This window comes from Pygoscelis adeliae, unplaced genomic scaffold (assembly GCF_000699105.1).
Source record: "Pygoscelis adeliae isolate BGI_AS28 unplaced genomic scaffold, ASM69910v1 Scaffold111, whole genome shotgun sequence".
NCBI lineage: Eukaryota > Metazoa > Chordata > Aves > Sphenisciformes > Spheniscidae > Pygoscelis > Pygoscelis adeliae.
Window position 1 is genome coordinate 4186520 of NW_008824542.1, and position 18147 is coordinate 4204666.

The 18147-nt window shown below is 36.3% G+C and overlaps 1 protein-coding gene across 2 annotated transcripts in view; it reads left to right on the forward strand.

Moving 5' to 3' along the window:
• The window catches only part of CSMD3 (CUB and Sushi multiple domains 3), an 803119-nt gene that overhangs the window by 751559 nt on the left and 33413 nt on the right, over nucleotides 1-18147 (forward strand). For both annotated transcript variants that reach the window (XM_009321682.1, XM_009321683.1), the window contains 5 exons: nucleotides 205-381; nucleotides 6785-6964; nucleotides 10745-10918; nucleotides 14361-14534; nucleotides 14793-14866. In XM_009321682.1, the coding sequence (XP_009319957.1) occupies nucleotides 205-381; nucleotides 6785-6964; nucleotides 10745-10918; nucleotides 14361-14534; nucleotides 14793-14866 (779 nt within the window). The remainder of the gene's footprint in view (nucleotides 1-204; nucleotides 382-6784; nucleotides 6965-10744; nucleotides 10919-14360; nucleotides 14535-14792; nucleotides 14867-18147) is intronic.

Here is an 18147-nt window from a genome sequence, read left to right on the forward strand (position 1 = left end):
AAAGGGTAAAACCAAGTAATTCATGCAAACAGCTATTTACTGTACAACATGCCTTATCAGTAGGTGGTGAAACTTGCATTTTTCAGGACAACAGCACGGATGTCTACCACATAAAACTGCTGGCAGCAGGATTGTCCTTAGACATTACTATTTCAAAAATCATCTTTACTACATTTTAAAAGTATTTAATATTTTGCTTTATAGCTGTGCAGTGTGGTAATCCAGGAACAACTGCTAATGGAAAAGTATTTCGTATTGATGGAACTACATTCTCTAATTCAGTAATTTATTCATGCATGGAAGGATACATACTTTCTGGGTCATCTGTAAGACAATGCACTGCCAATGGAACATGGTCTGGATCCTTGCCAAACTGTACAAGTAAGACACATTTCTAATGAATAGTCTTTGTTTTTTTCTCCTCTGAAAGACAATAAAGTAAAACGTAGAGGTTGGATGCAAATAAATTAAGTCTTCAGCTTTTTCTTGCACTATTTCATACACAATTTTGTATATGAAATACTTTTAAAAAATATAGTGCTATGTGAAGGTGAAGAATATGATTTTTTTTAAAGACAGACACAGTATAGTAAAATATATAGACTCTTGTTACGGTTTAAAGGATTTGTATGGTTACATGATCTACCTACTTTAATTCTTTCCTAGTACATATTTTTAGTCTTGTTTATGTTTTGTGATATGTCATATTCAGACATTATTCCTTCAATTGATTTTCTTCATCATGAAAACTTAACAGTATAATATTCTGGTCTGCCAGAGGGCAGAAAATAAAAGCCTTGAAATGAACGCTTGAGAATTCTTTTTGTAGTGACTCTGAGGTCAAAACTGTTGTCCCGCTCTCACATAACATCTTCTGTTCGGCCTATTCATTAACCTTATACTTGCTTTGGTTACTCAGCTAACAGAAGCTATTTCAGCTTCTCTCACATTCATAATAAGCATTTTACAACAGTTTATTTTGAAGCCCATCTGTTCCTGCTTTATTACCTGTCCTAGTTCATCTTTTAGTAACAATTATGAAAATTTTACATTTATGTGACACATGAGACTGCCTATCATTTTGAGGAAACATACTCATCAGAAGAATAGCAAACTGTTGTTTTAATTTTGAACTAGTACCCTAGCTTTTGTAGAGTTGGCTACTTTACACACGTATAGCAACCTAAATAGAGGCCAAAAGTAAGATGATAAAGAAAACTTCTTGTGTTGTTTTTAAATCCATCTTTAATGGTAAGCATGTGAACAGCTGCTGTTGCAGTCAGCAAACCTGTGAGAGAGCCCAAAGTTTTAGTTTATTTATTATTTTCCAAGTTATAATAAGAACCAGATTAACTGTACCAAGGATAAAGGTGTTTTGTGATGGTAACTGCATCTATATTTTTTCTTGTATTTTACAATGACATTTAGCTGAAGTACATGCTAGAACAGTCTTCTCAAAAAACACTACTCAGGTAAAAACTTGGGATTTTTGCTTAAAGCATAGAGAAAAGTCTTAACAGAGAAAGTATCCTAATAAAACAGGATATGTGAAGATTATATGTAATAGAAAAAATATTCTTGATTTTATTAGTAGATAAGTAATTTAACTTTGTTATGCAATAAATCTATTGACATTCCTAACACACAGTTTTCTCTCTGTTATGATTACACATTTAAAAATTATATCCCCTTATATGTTTATTCCAGTGATAATGTTATTTAGGGGTTTTTAGTTTGATGCATATCCCCTGCAGTGTTCAGAATATGAAAAGAACAATTGAATGAAAATCTTATCAAAAAAGGTACAAACTCTGAGAATCTCAGCCTGACTCATTTCTGCCTTTTTGATCATTGCTATTAACTAATTCCTAAAGGGGGGTGGAAGCGCTACTAGGTGCTACAACCTGTATCTAAGCTGATACAGATACTAGCAGCAGCTCTAAAATACCCAGAAATGGAGAGGCATTTTACAGCACTGTAGAATGGCTGAGATCGGCAGTCATCTCTGGAGATTGGCTAGTCCAACCCCTCTGCTCATGGCAGGATCAGCTAGAGCAGGTTGCTCAGAGCTGTGTCCCTTTCTACAGACCTTTAATTCTACAGTTCCCCAGCACATCTAAATTTAAAATAAAAAATATATTAAACATCATCATACTTAACTTGCTATGTTCTCTCATGACAGTATATAAATTTTAAATTGCTAACAGATAATTAACAAGAGTTAATGACAATATTAGCTAAATAGCTAGTTAACAGATCATGAGTTAACAATCCCCTCTCTTTCTCCTGCCAGTTTTATCTCCAGGTCTATAAAATATGCCTGAAGAACATTATTTATTGTAAGGGAAAAATTTTCTCATAATGATTTCAATGTGTATCCAAAGCAGTAGAATTGGCAGTGCCAACAGCCTTTGTTGACAGGGCAGGGTTTTTTGTTTGTTTTTCCTAAATGCTGCTGTGGTTTAACCCCGGTAGGCAGCTAAGCACCACACAGCCGCTCACTCACTCACTCCCCCCACAGTGGGATGGGGGAGAGAATTGGAAGGGTAAAAGTGCAAAAACTTATGGGTTGAGTTAAAGACAATCTAATAGGTGAAGCAAAAGCTGTATACGCAAGCAAAGCAAGTAAGGAATTCATTCACTACTTCCCATTGGCAGGCAGGTGTTCAGCCATCTCCAGGAAGGCAGGGCTCCATCACACATAATGGTTTCTTGGGAAGACAAATGCCATAACTCCAAGTGTCCCTCCCTTCCTTCTTCTTCCCCCAGCTTTATATGCTGAACATGACATCATATGGTATGGAATATCCTTTTGGTCAGTTAGGGTCAGCTGTCCTGGCTGTGTTCCCTCCCAGCTTAAGCATCCCCAACCTACTTGCTGGCAGGACAGCATGAGAAACAGAGAAGGCCTTGATGCTGTGCAAGCACCATTCAGCAATAACCGGAACATCCCAAGGTTATCAACACTGTTTTCATCACAAATCCACATATGAGCTACTGTGAAGAAAATTAACTCTATCCCAGTCAAACCAATACATGTGCTCTCCATTTTTTACTACGACAAGATTTCCCAAAATTTGCTTATTGCCTGTTCAAGTCATCGAACCTCATGGAACCATTGCAGGTTTCCAGAACAGCTTAGGCAAGCACGTGTCCCAAGTGGCTGTCATGGGTGACACAAAGTAAACAGCAACACACAGTGCACCTGGATGTTGGTGTCCATTTAATAACCATGCAGTTTAGAACTTTTACCTGCCTGTTTATCTCACACTTCATCCTCCCCCTAAGGGTTACATTTAGGGAGTTCTCCTCTGTCCTGGGAAGGATGGGTTCAAAGTCCTGTTGATTCATGCTGTGCCACTGCTCGTACAAAACTCAGGTGTTATCAGTCAGGGTCATCCCCTGACATTTGTCTCCACACATCGCCTCCTTTTCTAGGATCTTCCCCAATTCCAGGATCTTTTCTCCAGACAGGATCTTCGCCTTCTTTCTGGGCCCCCAACACCACTCTAAGCAGAACACATATCAGTGTCCTAATTGGTTGTTCTGTCTCATGTCTCTATTAACAGGAAGATTCAAGATATGCCACTTTTGTTTAGTCCAGGTGTTATCAAAATTTACAGCCAGCCCTTACTTATTACAGCTAACAAGTAATGGGCTGCTTCTTGCGTATCATTGAAAATGTTATTTTTTGGATAACACTAACACTATAAGAAGAGAATAGCATAGATAATCTTATGCCCCTTTAGATGCTGGGAGCCCTGGGCAGTGTAGCATCGAACAAGACTGACCCACGTGCAGTATGCCATGCAGACCTTGTCCATAGCAAAGATTCTCCCCTTTCGGTTGTTCAAGCTCTTGTAGGATTTTCCTAGAAGGAAACAACTCTATCATTTCTACAGTCAAACAGAAACAATGTTCTCATGAGAACTTCTTACTGCACTACTAGATAAAAAGCAAGGACATGCAGCTGGTGTAATCGCTGATACTGTGTGGGAGCTGCCTGAAGCTCCTCTGTTGCAATGAGCTGGCTGAGGTTGTGCCCTCGCCAAGGGATCTGTGTGGCACAGCACAGGTCTGAAGGCCACGCTGGACACGCAGCACAGTGCAGCACAGGCCTGGGGCTCCTCAGGTTAACTGCATGGTGGATCACTGACTCCTCGATATACTCTGGTCAGGATCACTGTGACAATTTAAGCTGGTTTTTGCATACCACAGTGACTTAAGTGGAGGTGGTCTAACTTTGGGTCATTGGATGGACTGCTTGAGCAGGGGAGTTGGACAAGATGACCTCCTGAGGTTCCTTCCAACATCACCATTCTGTGATTCTCTGACTATCTGAATCTGTGAACTTCAGAAAATGCCACTGAGCCTTCTAAGTAGCTACTACATGTTTCTTTTAGTTAAAGCTTTATTCCTATGTCTATGACAAAACATAGTATCTCAGTAAAATCTAGGTCACTTCCTTACATCTGCTTTTGTTTTCTTTGAAAATCAAATGCTGTAGTATAAGACAAAAAAGCAAAAGGATCTTTTCCTTACCACTCCCAACCCACCTCTGTGAACAGTTCTAGTGTTATAACACAGTAATATGAAGAATGACTCTTTTTTCCCCGTAAGTCTTTTCTTTCATGCAACTCTTTTTCCTATAGTAAGATAAAGACTAGTAAGTACAGAAGGGCAAAATCACATGAAAGAAAATCAGGTCTGGGTTGGGTTTTTTTTCTTTTAAATATGGCTTGAAAAGTTGATAGGAAGGTAGGAATTTTGAGAAGGTAGAACAATCTAGAGATCTGCTAAAGCTATGGTGGCTCTTGCTGTATAATAGATCAATGTTGAAGTGTCAGTAGCAGGAAAGGGTACAATAATTACAGTAACAGTAACAGTGGAAGAAGCAAAAATTTGTGTTAATGACCAAAAGAAAGAAATGGAGATTGTAAAGAAGGTGAATGAAAAAGCTGACAACACGGTTTTAGTTGGATTTAAATAAACAGTGAAAGTAGTTTTCAACAGTATAAAATAAATGGATAGTTTGTAGAGCTGTTTGATCGTTTATGGTGCATGGAGATTGCACGTTCTTAAATTCGTAAGGCAATGATTTGAAATATTCTTCATACAGGAAAATCTAAAGAGGTGAAACAAGGATTACAGAAAAAAGGATAAAGGCATGAGCATTATGTTGCAATCCAGTCAAAACTATAGTATACTTGGAAAAATATCAAGGATTATTTTAGTTGAATTTACAACATTAAGGATAGTAAATGGATTATGTCAAATAAAGAAAGGTAGAACTTGTAGATCATTTAAATATACTCATGTAATTAAGAGAAGTGGTTCTGTCTTTCACAACTATATTTTTTGAAGAATGACAAAGAAAAATCTATGACTTTTTAAGTTTAAAAAAGAAATTAAAATTACAGTGTTACTAGGTAAAATAAAATAGGCTGATCTCCAATTTTCTTTATCACTGCACTTGCTACCTTTAGACTAACCCAGATAACCCTGTGGTATGTTTTATAGTCTCTTCTGTATCCATAGACGGCAATTGTGTGAGACTTTTTTTTTTAAAGTTTTAAAACATGCAGCTTAATTAGTATCTGCTCACTCAGACTGTGATAAACTGTAGAACAGGCATACTATATACCTTGGATTCTCAGTTCCCCAATTATTTAGGTCAAGGGACCTGGCCAGAATACAGTACAAACATGTAGTCACAGGTTTTCTCATTTTGGAAACCAAGATACAGAGAGGGTGCCATTCACATCGGTCATGCTTTGGCATTGAGTTTGAAGTGGCGAGGATGTGCTTTCTGCCCAGGAAACTGCCTCCCACAATTTTCCGGAAGTAATAACAATGCTGTAGGGGCATTGTCAAGTTTACTATAAGATAAATTGTAAAACACATGGGTGCTGTATTTTGTATGAACTAGATTTTTTTCACCAGTGTTTGGTTTTTTTTCCTGAAAACAACAGCATTTCATCATTGCCACTAGGGTTCTCAAGATTTCTTACTCTGAAAACTGTTCCAGAAATTGATAGATCCATTAACCAGATCTGAGAGAAACTTAGCTATTTTAACATTATTCTCAGATTATAATAATAGAACTCTTTATTAACTCCTTATGAATATTTAATCTCATTAAGAGATTAAATTATCTCCTGACACTAGAAGTCACAAGACGTTTTATAACCACTCCCAGTCATTACAGTACTATCGCCCTAACTTTGGCATAAGCCACGGCCCATGTTTGGGGGTTGTCTGAACATTCTCATCTGTTTATGTACATAGTAACCATGTAAGCATTTACAAAGTGGGAGGTTTTGCAGACATATATCTTAAATTTTACAGACTGTGTTTCCTTTCAGGATGTACCCATGGAAAAGTAAACTAAACAATAGATACCTGCTTCTTTAATAATGAAATGCTGAACTGATAGGAAAATTTGAGGGTATCAAAGGATGGTAGTGACATATGGATTATTCCTTTTTTTTTATTTTATAATCTTGAAATTTTACTGATCAAAATTGTACAGTCTATTACTTCTACTGTTGAACAGATGTATTGAAGTTCTCCAAATATAACTGTTATACAGCTCCACATGTTATGTTTGGCAGCTAATTCAGATGACATTTTTATCTTCTCTTGATGGAGATAAGATTTAGGATACTTTTTCCTTCTCCTTTTTTCCCCAATAAATTCCTAGTTTTGCCCTATGTTTTTCCTCTTAGATATAAATAAATCACATTTAGTTTTTAAAATCTGTTCCTCAATTATTTACTTGCAGTTATCAGTTGTGGAGATCCAGGAGTCCCAGCCAATGGCATGAGATATGGTGATGATTATGTTGTTGGACAAAATGTTACTTATATGTGCCAACCTGGTTATACAATGGAATCAAATAGCTCCTTAATTCGCACTTGTACTAGCAATGGCACATGGAGTGGAGTAATCCCAACATGCAAAGGTACAACATTTATTTTGATTGTCAACTATTTCTTCTATGACATTTATATCCACTGTTTATTGTAATGAGTCAGCCAAATATTTCCACAGAAATTAAAACTTACTGTTAGTATGAATACACTAAATTGATTTTTGGGCTGCAGGAACGGTGACTTCATCCTTTGCTTCTTTTCCCTTTTATTTTTCATACCAGCAGAGTATGTTGAACAGGTTTTTGTAGCTTTATAGAGCATTTTATTACTTTGCTGCTAAACTGAATAAACAATATGAAATGATGGTTTAGATTTGTTTGTTTGTTTGTTAAGGTTATCATGTCATACCAAAAATGACCTTATATATGTCCTTGTCTTTACAAAAAGACCACTCAAGCATGTGATAGACACCTTTGGGAAAGGTCTGCATACATACAACTGAACTTTGTCAAAGGCAAATTGTTCTGGGTTTTATCCCCTATCCATAACACTAAGATTTTTCTCTGATCCTTTCGTCATTAGACCTGCACCTTTGAGCGTCACTGTACTGTACTGACATATTCAGCAGAAGGACTAAATAATTCTAGCAAATTTCCTAATAAACATTTTTCTGCTTCATGTTATTTTCTTTACTGTGAAAACTGAAAGGACTAATCTCAAGATCTTCCTTTTCTCTCTTTTACTAATTACATTCCTGATTTTTCTGTTTTATTGGAATTTTTTTAATGCTCTCTGTTGAAATTTAAACAGTAAAAAATCTGAACGTTACTGAAAGACCACCTTATCTGTGTCATCAAAACAATTTTCTCTGAGAAACTCACTTGCTTGCTAAACCCTAAAACACCTTCTCTCTACAGTAATTTTTCTCACTCTTCCTGATACCACAGCTGTAGAGAAGCAGCATTACCATTTTGGTATTTTCTTTCTGGGTTCACACTAAGTATGTCTGATCTCTATTCTTTAAAACTTGGCTAAGTTTGTACTTACTTTGTTCTCATTCATCTTCCTTCTGTTTTGTTTTCAGGAAGTGCAGTTACATACCTGCTCAGCAGTTCTCATTTTCCTCCCCTGAATTCATTCATCAAAACAGATCAAACAATTTCAAATCTCTACCCCATTTGCAATTGTTTTCCTTGCTGAGTACAATTGTCCCAATATTTTGCCAAATCCAGTTTAATTGTAATTCACCTTTGATAATGTCAATTTTTAAAGTTATTTTCCCAACACATTATTGAGGATGTCAGACTTCAAGATCCTCTTAACAATTCACTTTTTTTTCTATTTATATTGTGCCAGCCTCAGCTTCAATTCCAAAACTGATTTTAAGAACAGCCATACGGGTCCTGTTGACCAAAAGGCTGTCTGTCTCTAAGAGTGGTTGTAAGGGAACAGCTAGAAGATCATAAGACAGAACAAATATTTGTGATATAGTCTCCCAGCCTCAAATTCTTAAGGACTACCGGGCACCTAACTGGAAGCAGGAGATCTAGCTCTGATTTGATTTAAACAGAACCATACAAAGAAAGAGTTAGACTGTCAAATTTGGCTTTGAGTTTTTGAATCTTTCTGGTTTTAGGTCATACATATTTATGGCTTGTATAATTACTAAATAATAATCATATGCAGAATCTCTAGTGTTCTCAGAATTTTGTTCTACTCCACGCAGGTTTGTGTGAGTGCACTAGATAAGTTAATAACGCCCATTTCTTTGACTGTGTAATTAAAAGTAATATATAATATGCCATAGTGTGTTTGAAATGTGTAACAATTAGTTCTTACTGTCAGGAGGAAGTGCCAAGGTCCTCTGGTACCATTTATTAAATAACTGAAAAATGAACTGGGCAGAAAATGGATGCGTAATCATTGCTATGCCATTGAAATAGAAGATATAAATAATTCTCTGACTTTGCCTAGTTGGAAAAGGATGCATGTTCATCTGCAACTAAATATTCAACTATTCAAGCATTGTCTTTTCTGCAGAATTGCATTTGTAATATACTTTCAGCTTTTAAACTGAGAAATGTTGCTGTACATATTTATGGTTAAATCTCTGACCAAAATAATTAGAGAGGCATTCTGCCTTGTTTCTGGGTGTTGTTTTGTTTTGCTTTTTTCACCCCAAAATTCTGATATTACACCTATTTTCATGCTACTTCTTCTGTCTCTTTTCCTAATTATTGACTGGTATTTCTTCCTTTGTTATTCAGCTCAGAAGTTAAAACATACAGGTCTTTTTAAGAGGAGTAATCATGAAGCTCTGGGAGAATGCAGACAGAGTTTTGCTGCTTGGAGTACTTATTTTGACTTACTTGCATTAAAGCATCATGAAAGTGTGGCAAAAGCTATTGTGTCCTTTTCTGGGTTGGTGGTTTGGTGGGTTTTTTAAACTAGGAACCAGAGCAAGAGAAACAGAAAGGATAAAAAATAGGGCCTTAAAATTTAGATTTGGTTTATGGGTTGGCAAAGGATTATTTGATAATAGTACTACTTTCATCCAGCATTCTCAAACAACCATGAATGATGCTGCAGAGCATCACTGTGGTGTAAATAGTTGACATTCTCTCACTGAAGAGTATAATAAGAATGGAGAAATGGTACATGGTGAACCTTCTGCAGATCACATTCAAATACACAGTACTCCTGATCTAGTGCCTCTGAATTCTTTTGAGCCTTCAAGATGACAGCTGTCTAAACATAAGTTTAAAGGTTATGAATGCAGCATTTCATTTCCTCCATTCTTGTGGCCTGTGTGTTCTCTGCTTTATTTTTAGTCACCAACTCTTCTCATTTACCCCAATAGTCTCCACTAAATTGTCATACTAGTTTCATTTGCTTTCTTTCTCTTTTACTAGCATAGTTTCTCCTAACTTTTCTGTATTTTACCCCTTTTCTCTTTCTCATTAATTCTAATAATTTTGGCCTAAATTTCCCCCTTTCTCTATTTGATTCAAATTTTTTTTCCATTTAACTTCTTTTATACCCTTTTTCCTTCAGCTCTCAATTAGCAATTGTCTGTTACTACCCCATCGTCCAGTGAATAACACTTTTATCTTCAACACTACAGTTATGTCTGTTTATTTCTATTGTCCTCCTGTGGTGTTTTTCAGTCTTCTTTCTTACAACTGAGTAGAAGATGTTCCTATTTTTTCCTGGGGGGCCTGGAAATGAGAAACTCTACTGAAACACTTCTTGTTGGCCTTCTTAGAGGTAGCAACACTGAGAATTTCAAGAGGTTGCAAATCCTTACATTTTCTTCCTCTAGCTAGAAGCTAGATGCTTTTTGGTGAGGAGTTATTCATGAAGCAAATACTAACCAAACTGTGGTACTTAAACAGGCTTTCAAGCCATATTTTGGAACAATCGTCCTGGAATTTCATCGCTGGGCATTAATATCTAGCAAATGTCTAAGCTGGTTAACAGGAAGAAAGTATTTGGCTATTACCATGGTAACTAAAGAAAATTGTACTGTATGTTGTCTAAACAGACAAACAAAATCGTTTTGTAGTATACTACCAGACATCTTAAATGTTGTCCACTTCATAGTCTCCATACTGATTTTAGGTAGTCTTCCTATTTGGTTTGATGCAGCATCCTGTTTTATTTAAGACACTTCATCAGTCAGCCACTGTCTCCTAAATGGAGGAAACTAACTTCAGGAAATGTGGCAAGAATACAGTGAGGAAGATAGCATGTCCTGACTGTATTGTCGTCTAAAAAAGGTGAAATTAACGCATATGGTTCTTCTAGTAATTGTGTACACTGGGGATATTTACAGCAGCTGGGTCTAATTATTTTGAATATTATTGCAGCTGTTACCTGCCCAACTCCTCCGCAGATCTCTAATGGAAGGATGGAAGGAACAAACTTGGACTGGGGATTTAGCATTAGCTATGTCTGCTCTCCAGGATATGAACTCTCTTTTCCTGCTGTTTTGACTTGTGTTGGGAATGGAACATGGAGCGGTGAAGTACCTCAGTGCTTGCGTATGTATTTACTTTATAGTCCTGTATTTCTTTATTCAACTATAGTGCTTTTACCTTCTTTAAAATTTTCACCTTTTTTTTTTTTTCTTTTTTCCCCCAGCAGTGGTTTAGTTCATTTCAAACCTGGGACAAATACAATCTTTCTATATTTTCCAAAATTGTAACATATTTTGTAGGTTGATGAAGACATAGGAATATCTGTAAATCCTTTGTAAGCATATAGGAAGCCTTAAACACAAACAGAAAAAAAATATTGCAGACAATGCATACCAAATTATCCAAGGCAAAACAAGATTAAGAGGTGTTGCCTTGTTTTCAGATCCAGCTACATATAGATAGGGGAAGTTTCATTATAATCTGTTTTATTTGCTCATGACTCATTCTAAACTTCCTCTGATGTCACAGAGAGCTTTTTCTGTTGGTAATGTTGACTAGGCCCCACGGTGATTCCTTGACAATTGTCTATTTCCCCCCCTACACTAAATTAAGTTATATGTTTTATGCAGTAAATTTTGTTAACCTGAAAGTTATAACATTGATGGATTTTTACACGGCTACAAATTTCTTTACAATAGCAAATGTGGCTTTTTCTTTAGGTTAGTGCCATTCCACTCATTATTTAACAAATCTTTTTAAAGAAGTGATTGTGAATGCTTCTGAGAGATATTAAATTAATTGCACTGAAGAAGGAGGTTTTGTAGTTATTTGTAGAATAGCTGTACCAGTGAAACTCTGTAATGGTCTTGAGCAAGGAGTCTAACTGGAAGAGGATAATTTCAACTTCATGACTTTACAGTTTCTGAAGTTTAATTCGAGCTTGCCAAGTAGCTGAGCTTGCCAGGTAGCTTGATAAATGTTGCAAAATGCCGTTCTCCATTCTTTTACTTTTTTTTGCATTCTTCGTCTCTCCCTTTCAAAAATATTCTCTGTTTTGTCTATATTCTACTACTATGAAAGCATATCACATAGATAATATTTTCTTTTCCTTTTTTTCTAATGATATTCTCATATCATCAAGAACAGTTGCTTAGTGCTGCTGAAACTGTATGTGCCAGAGCTGGAACATGGTGAAAGGCATTGTTTCTGGAAGAAAAACCCCACACCATTTGTTATTTAAGTTCTCTGTATGGAGCTCTTCTAGAGTCCACTATATTATGAACACCAAAGACCATGAAAAATTCTTTTCATCATGTGTTCTTGATTGAAATATTGTGTCCTTACATTAATTTTTGGATACCACAAGCTGTTTGTCATCTTTGAGGTTTGAATACTCAGTACTGTAATATGTTTGGTTCCATAGAGCCTGTAGGTGAAGATGCACGAGGTATAGTTATAACATGAAATGATTATTCAGAATAGAATACGGTCATGTCTTTGGTTGAGTCTTTGTCACCTATGACCTAGTAAATTTGTCTGCTTAATTATTCATATAGTAATTTGAGTAAAGGACAGATGTTTTTATAATCTTGGCAATAGATGGCAAAAAAAAAAAAGTCCTATGACTGAAAATTCGTAACTACAGATATGACTTGCTGTTAATCAATTAAATGTCTTTGAAGAATGAGACTAGCCTTACAGCCTCAGTGCCAGAGCTCCATGGCCCTGTCTCTGTTGAAGGCTCTCAGAGTCCTTAGGAAAATATTTCCATTGGGAGTGGGATCACTCACAGAGCTTCCAGTTCACTGCAACTTTAGTTAGTTCTGTAGTCCCCTGTTCCAGTATCAGAGGAAAACTGACGTGTTTTACCATGGTGCCTGGTTTCCATGGTTACCTATATAGAAGGCAGATATTCAGTAGCTATTTAATGATTGGGTAAAGTTGACTGACAACTAAGTGGTGGAGTTTACATAGTTTTATAAAAAATTAATAAACTTACCAAAAAAACATTTTTTAATGTGAGGATATTTTTTTTCCTTGAGAGTGGTTGCTACTTTGTCAGTACAAAGAACTGTTCAGGAGACAATTTCAAGCCTCTGTGTTAAAAATCTATAAGTGTTTCATGTATTTTCAAATTAAGACTTCCACAGAATTTTCTAATGAAAACATAAATTACAACCATGATCTGTCAATCACACAATGAGGTTCACTGGGTGGCACTATCCCAAATTCATAGATCTTTTCAGAATTTGGCCTATAATTCTGCAGACAGTCCCATTCCACTTAAAGTCATGAAATTTGATACATATCTGGTATGTTATAGATTAAGCCCTTTTTCTTCAACAACGTGTGTGTGCATGGATTTCCCATACAGTCAGTGTCTGTAGTAAGAGGTAGAGGGCAGGAGCATTTCATGTGAGCAGGTTCTTTGGAAAGTTTAAGGCACAGGTGACAAGGATAGAGATATTAGAAATGTATTTTGATGGTGGTTGTTTAAGAGGTGTAATTTAAATTTTGTTTGTAGAAGAGAAAGATGGACCAGAAAATACCACTGTCTGTACAACATGCTTTTTTAGAAATATGTCATTGCACACATGCGGGTTAGTGTTTTATTTTTTTTGTGTGTATTAAAGCATTTTCTGTCTGGTGTGAAATTAGATTCCACAATATTGGAATTTATAGTCTGTCTTTATAGTGACACATTATAGTGTCAGGGAATAATATAGTCTGACGGCACAGGGTTTACCATAGCTGATTGCATTTCCTGAATCAATTATTCAAAACCCAGCTTCTGACAGTAATCTGTACTTTATACTGCAGAAGGCAGCCAGTAAATTTGCCAGCAGTGCATTTACTTAGTTATGCTAAGGAATCTTTAGGTGATAGGTGTAAAGTAAAAAGATCAATTTAAGAATACGTTCTTAGTTAAATTTATCCCACCTAATAACAGCTTATTAGTGTTTAACTTTTAGACTGCTGCTGAAATTTCTTTACTATGTTTTTTTTTTTCGTTAGCTGTACTAACTTTCAAGTGTTGTACTTCCATACATACTAAACCTTATCTTTCAGTGAAGGAGGACGAAGTAAGAATTTATGATTCCTAAAATGTGTCTGACAAATCCTTTAATCATACAAAAATGTTGAGCACTGGGTAGGTGGCAGAAAGCAGGAGAGGACGAAAGATTGACATGAAGGTTTGGTACACTCTCTGATTGCTCTTTATAGGAGGATTTGCAGATTGATGTGGTTTGGAGCAGAGGTGAATTGTGGATATTTGGGCCTTAATAAAATCAGTTGTGTAACCTTGAGTGTCACCTTCAACCTACTGACCAAGCCCACTCTGTAGGCATTTTGAACAGCTAGAAAAACTCCTGCAAACTGAAGCAGACTAAAGATTAGCTATCTAATCTCTCTTTGAATTCCTATTAAATGTTTCTGTATTTGACCTGTGTTTAATAAAATAAATACAAAATTTGGAGTAACTGTTTGACTGAGTTCAGATAAGTGTTATTTTCTGTATTTTAATAAATGACATATTCCATTTCTATGATGTCTTTTCTCACAGCAAAGTTTTGCGGTGACCCTGGAGTACCTGCTCAAGGCAAAAGAGAAGGCAAAAGCTTCATCTATCAGTCAGAAGTCTCTTTCAGCTGCAATCCTCCTTTTATTTTGGTTGGTTCCAGCACCAGGATTTGCCAAGCAGATGGCACGTGGACTGGTTCTTCTCCTCGATGTATAGGTAAGGTTACACCCATATTACTGAAATTTCCTGAAATGCTTATTATTCCTTTATCTGCTAAGTCAATCTAGGAGTTTTCACCTGTTTTGAATTATCCTGGTGGTATTTTATACTCTCTGAGAATCAAGTCACTTTATTTTTGTTTCTCTCATTAGCTTATTGCATGTTGTTGAACAAGCTTAATTTTGTGATACATTCATGTATGTCATTAAAATACTGAAATTTGTTTTGTCTTTAATTTATTGTAATTTTTTTAAGAACCTACTCGCACAGCATGTGAAAATCCAGGAGTCCCAAGGCATGGGTCACAAAACAACACATTTGGCTATCAGGTAGAGTATACTATTTTTTATTAGCTTGCATATTAAAGTATTTTTATACTACCTCAAAGTCTATGAACTTCTGGTTAGCAGTCCAGAAACTGCTTATGCCTTGTAAGAGCTGGTTGCTGGAGTGTTGCTGTGTTTCCTTATTTCTAGCTGTTGGATTACATTGCGCTACATGAAACCCTGGTGATCAACTTCTGCTTGGTTTCACCTTGAAGGAGTTCAGTATCTCCCCACCAATATATAAGTGATCCCTACTGTTTATCAAGTAGGCTTTTTCCCCTTAAATGTGTGTATACTGTGTGCCAAAGTGCTAGTGCAGACATACTGTAATAAACAGTGGATTATTTTTTTTCCTGAGAGCAATTCTGTTGTTAAATTTGGAAATGATGTGACCACAAATGAGTCACAGAGTCACGGAGGCTGGCAGGCGCCTCTGAAGAGCTTCTAGTCCAAGCCCCCTTCTCAAAGCAGGATCATCTACAGCAGGTTGATCATCTTCCCCTCCGGCTCAGCAGAGGGGAAGAATGACCTCCCTCAACCTGCTGGCAATGCTCTGCCTGATGGCTGTTGGCTGCCTTTTCTAGAAGGGTGTGTTGTGGCAAATAGTGTTTGGATATGCTTCTGTTGGAAACAGAATTGTGAAATTGAAAATTCTTCTGAATTTCTGATTTTCTGAATCACACAAAACAGTGATGTCAGAGGCACATTTTCATGGGTGAGTGGTGTACACATGCAAAAATGTGCCCTATAATTTGCTAGGAATCTGATAAGGCAGCTGCAAATAAACTAACAGAGTCTAAACTATCCTGCTACATCTGTGTTTGGTATCAGGGCTGAAACGTCCAGAGATGTGAAGAGGACTAGGCAGAAGAGTAAGCTAGCAGCTCCCCGGTTGTATGTGTTGCCTGTCTAGTAGCAGGCGTTAAATAAAAACTGCAGATTGCCAGAAATGCGAGAAAGGGCTGATTGAAATTTGAACAGTGTTACAATATGAAATTAGTTTTTAAAAGCAAAGGTTGTAGCTAAAGACTTTTCAAAGTTTCATGGCCAAAAATTTCTTTTATTTGTCATTTTGGTGGCCTTTACACAGTACTCCTCCTGCTTAGTAATTGTTTTAGCAATCTTCGGGTTTTCAGATTGTGCTAGATCACAACCATATGCGAGTGGTAATATAATTGTGTCAGTTTTCTCCAGAGAATGAAGTGCTGTTTCCTGCCAAGATAAAAAGTGCAGGAGCAGTCCTTGAGCCAACTTCTTTTGGGTATAATACAATATTATACTAGAAGGCAACTCTTTATTCAACTGTGTAAGAAATGAATCATTGCAATGACCATTTTCTACAATTTTATTGTCACAGTTTCTCTGGCATATTAATAGCTTTCTATCACTGAAGAAGCTAATGCAGACTTTCTCATTTGTGGTGTAGCTGTTGTAGTTGTGAATGAAAGCATCACTCACAGCTAGCATGGAACTGTCAAAATACCAGGCAAAATGTCAACTGATAAATAGTTTCTAAAAGAAATGTAGCTGCTGGCAGAATTTACCACCTTGATCCCACAGTTGTAAGGTTAGTGCCTAGCAGATTTAAACTGTATGACTTATAGTCTCCTTACCTAGCCAGCAACTTATCCTCATGCTCATGTAGCAAATTTGGTTTTATATAGTAACTAAATGTTAAACCACAAACATATTATAAATGAATTTATAATATCCTATAACTAACTTCCTGTATGAATGGGATAATAATGACTTTTGCTTCCATCCATAGCAGAAAGGTAAAGAATAATTCTGAATTATACCAAAATACTGAAGAAGAGATGGCTTTGATTTTCTTTTGTCTGATAGATTCATTGTCCACCATTTTAAACAATAGACCAAAAAAGCTTATGCAGAATTAAGCAAAATGTTTCACAGTTGGCAAACACATAACAAGGAGTTGTTACTGTTGAATATATAAGATGGTTTTCTGACACTAAGTCAGGGTGGTGTTGGCTTTTTTTTTTCCTCTCATTTAGGGGTTTGGTGGGTTTTCTGTTTGTTGTTTTGTGGTTTGTTTTTGGTTTTGTTTCTGTTTTTTTTTAACTCTCAAATACTTCACATTGAAACTAATATTAATAGGGTCACTTAAGTGACTTAATTGTTAAGTTTTAAATTTATGTCTCTGTCTCATAAAAAAAATCAAGCTGTAGCCTGACAGTAGAGTTCAAGTCTTCATATGTGGAGTCCTGTTTTAAGTGCTTTTCAACAAATGACAATACCTCCGCTTTTATGTTACTATATCTCTGACTGTCACTTGCTTCTCACAATACTAATGTCAAGTCACGAACTTCCACAGAACTGTTTTTTTGTTCTTGTTGTTTCCTCTACTCTCAATTATCTGTTTTCCTATCTCATTGATTGCATTGAAAGTTCAGGCATATACAACATAATTCCAGGCTTGACTGAAAGGTGTACCAAAAGCTGACCTCCTGGAACCTACACTGACAAAAGCACAAATATCACCACCTCACATTTGAATGGTGTTTCAACTGCTAAATAGGAGCTTTGTAACAAAGAGGTAACAGAATTTTGCACGGATTTTATTGTTCGGTATTGAATTCAGCAGGCAGAATCAGATCAGGTTCTTGTATGTTCAAATAACATCAAAATACCAGTTCAGTGCTCCTTGGATATCAGGCATGGCATGTAACTGAGTAGCATCACCTGCTTTAATTGTTATGAATATATACTTCTAGGATGTTTACCTTTCATCTGAGTATTTTTGATTTGACAGATTTACCTTAACAGTGAGTTACAATGAAGACAAAATATCTTTAGAACTTAGTGAATACTCACTTAATCTGTAATCTGGAAAATAAACTGTTCCTTGGAAAGAAACTGTGGTTTTGAAATATTTCTTCAGATATATTGCTAGAAACGTAGAAAATTGCTTATAGCACTTTCACCATAAGCTGTTGTAACACAAGATGCTACTGAACTGAACAAACAGTTTAGAACTTCTTAGACTAATTAATCATATATGTAAGATTTATTACTTCTCATACTTTTCCAACATATGTTTTTCATGGAATCATAGAATCATTAAGCTTGGAAAAGACCTCTAAGATCATCGAGTCCAACTGTCAACCCAACACCACCATGCCCACTAAACCATGTCCTTAAGCGCCTCATCTACACATCTTTTAAATACGTCCAGGGATGGTGACTCAACCATTCCCCTGGGCAGCCTGTTCCAATGTTTAACCACTCTTTCAGTAAAGACATTTTTCCTCATGTCCAATCTA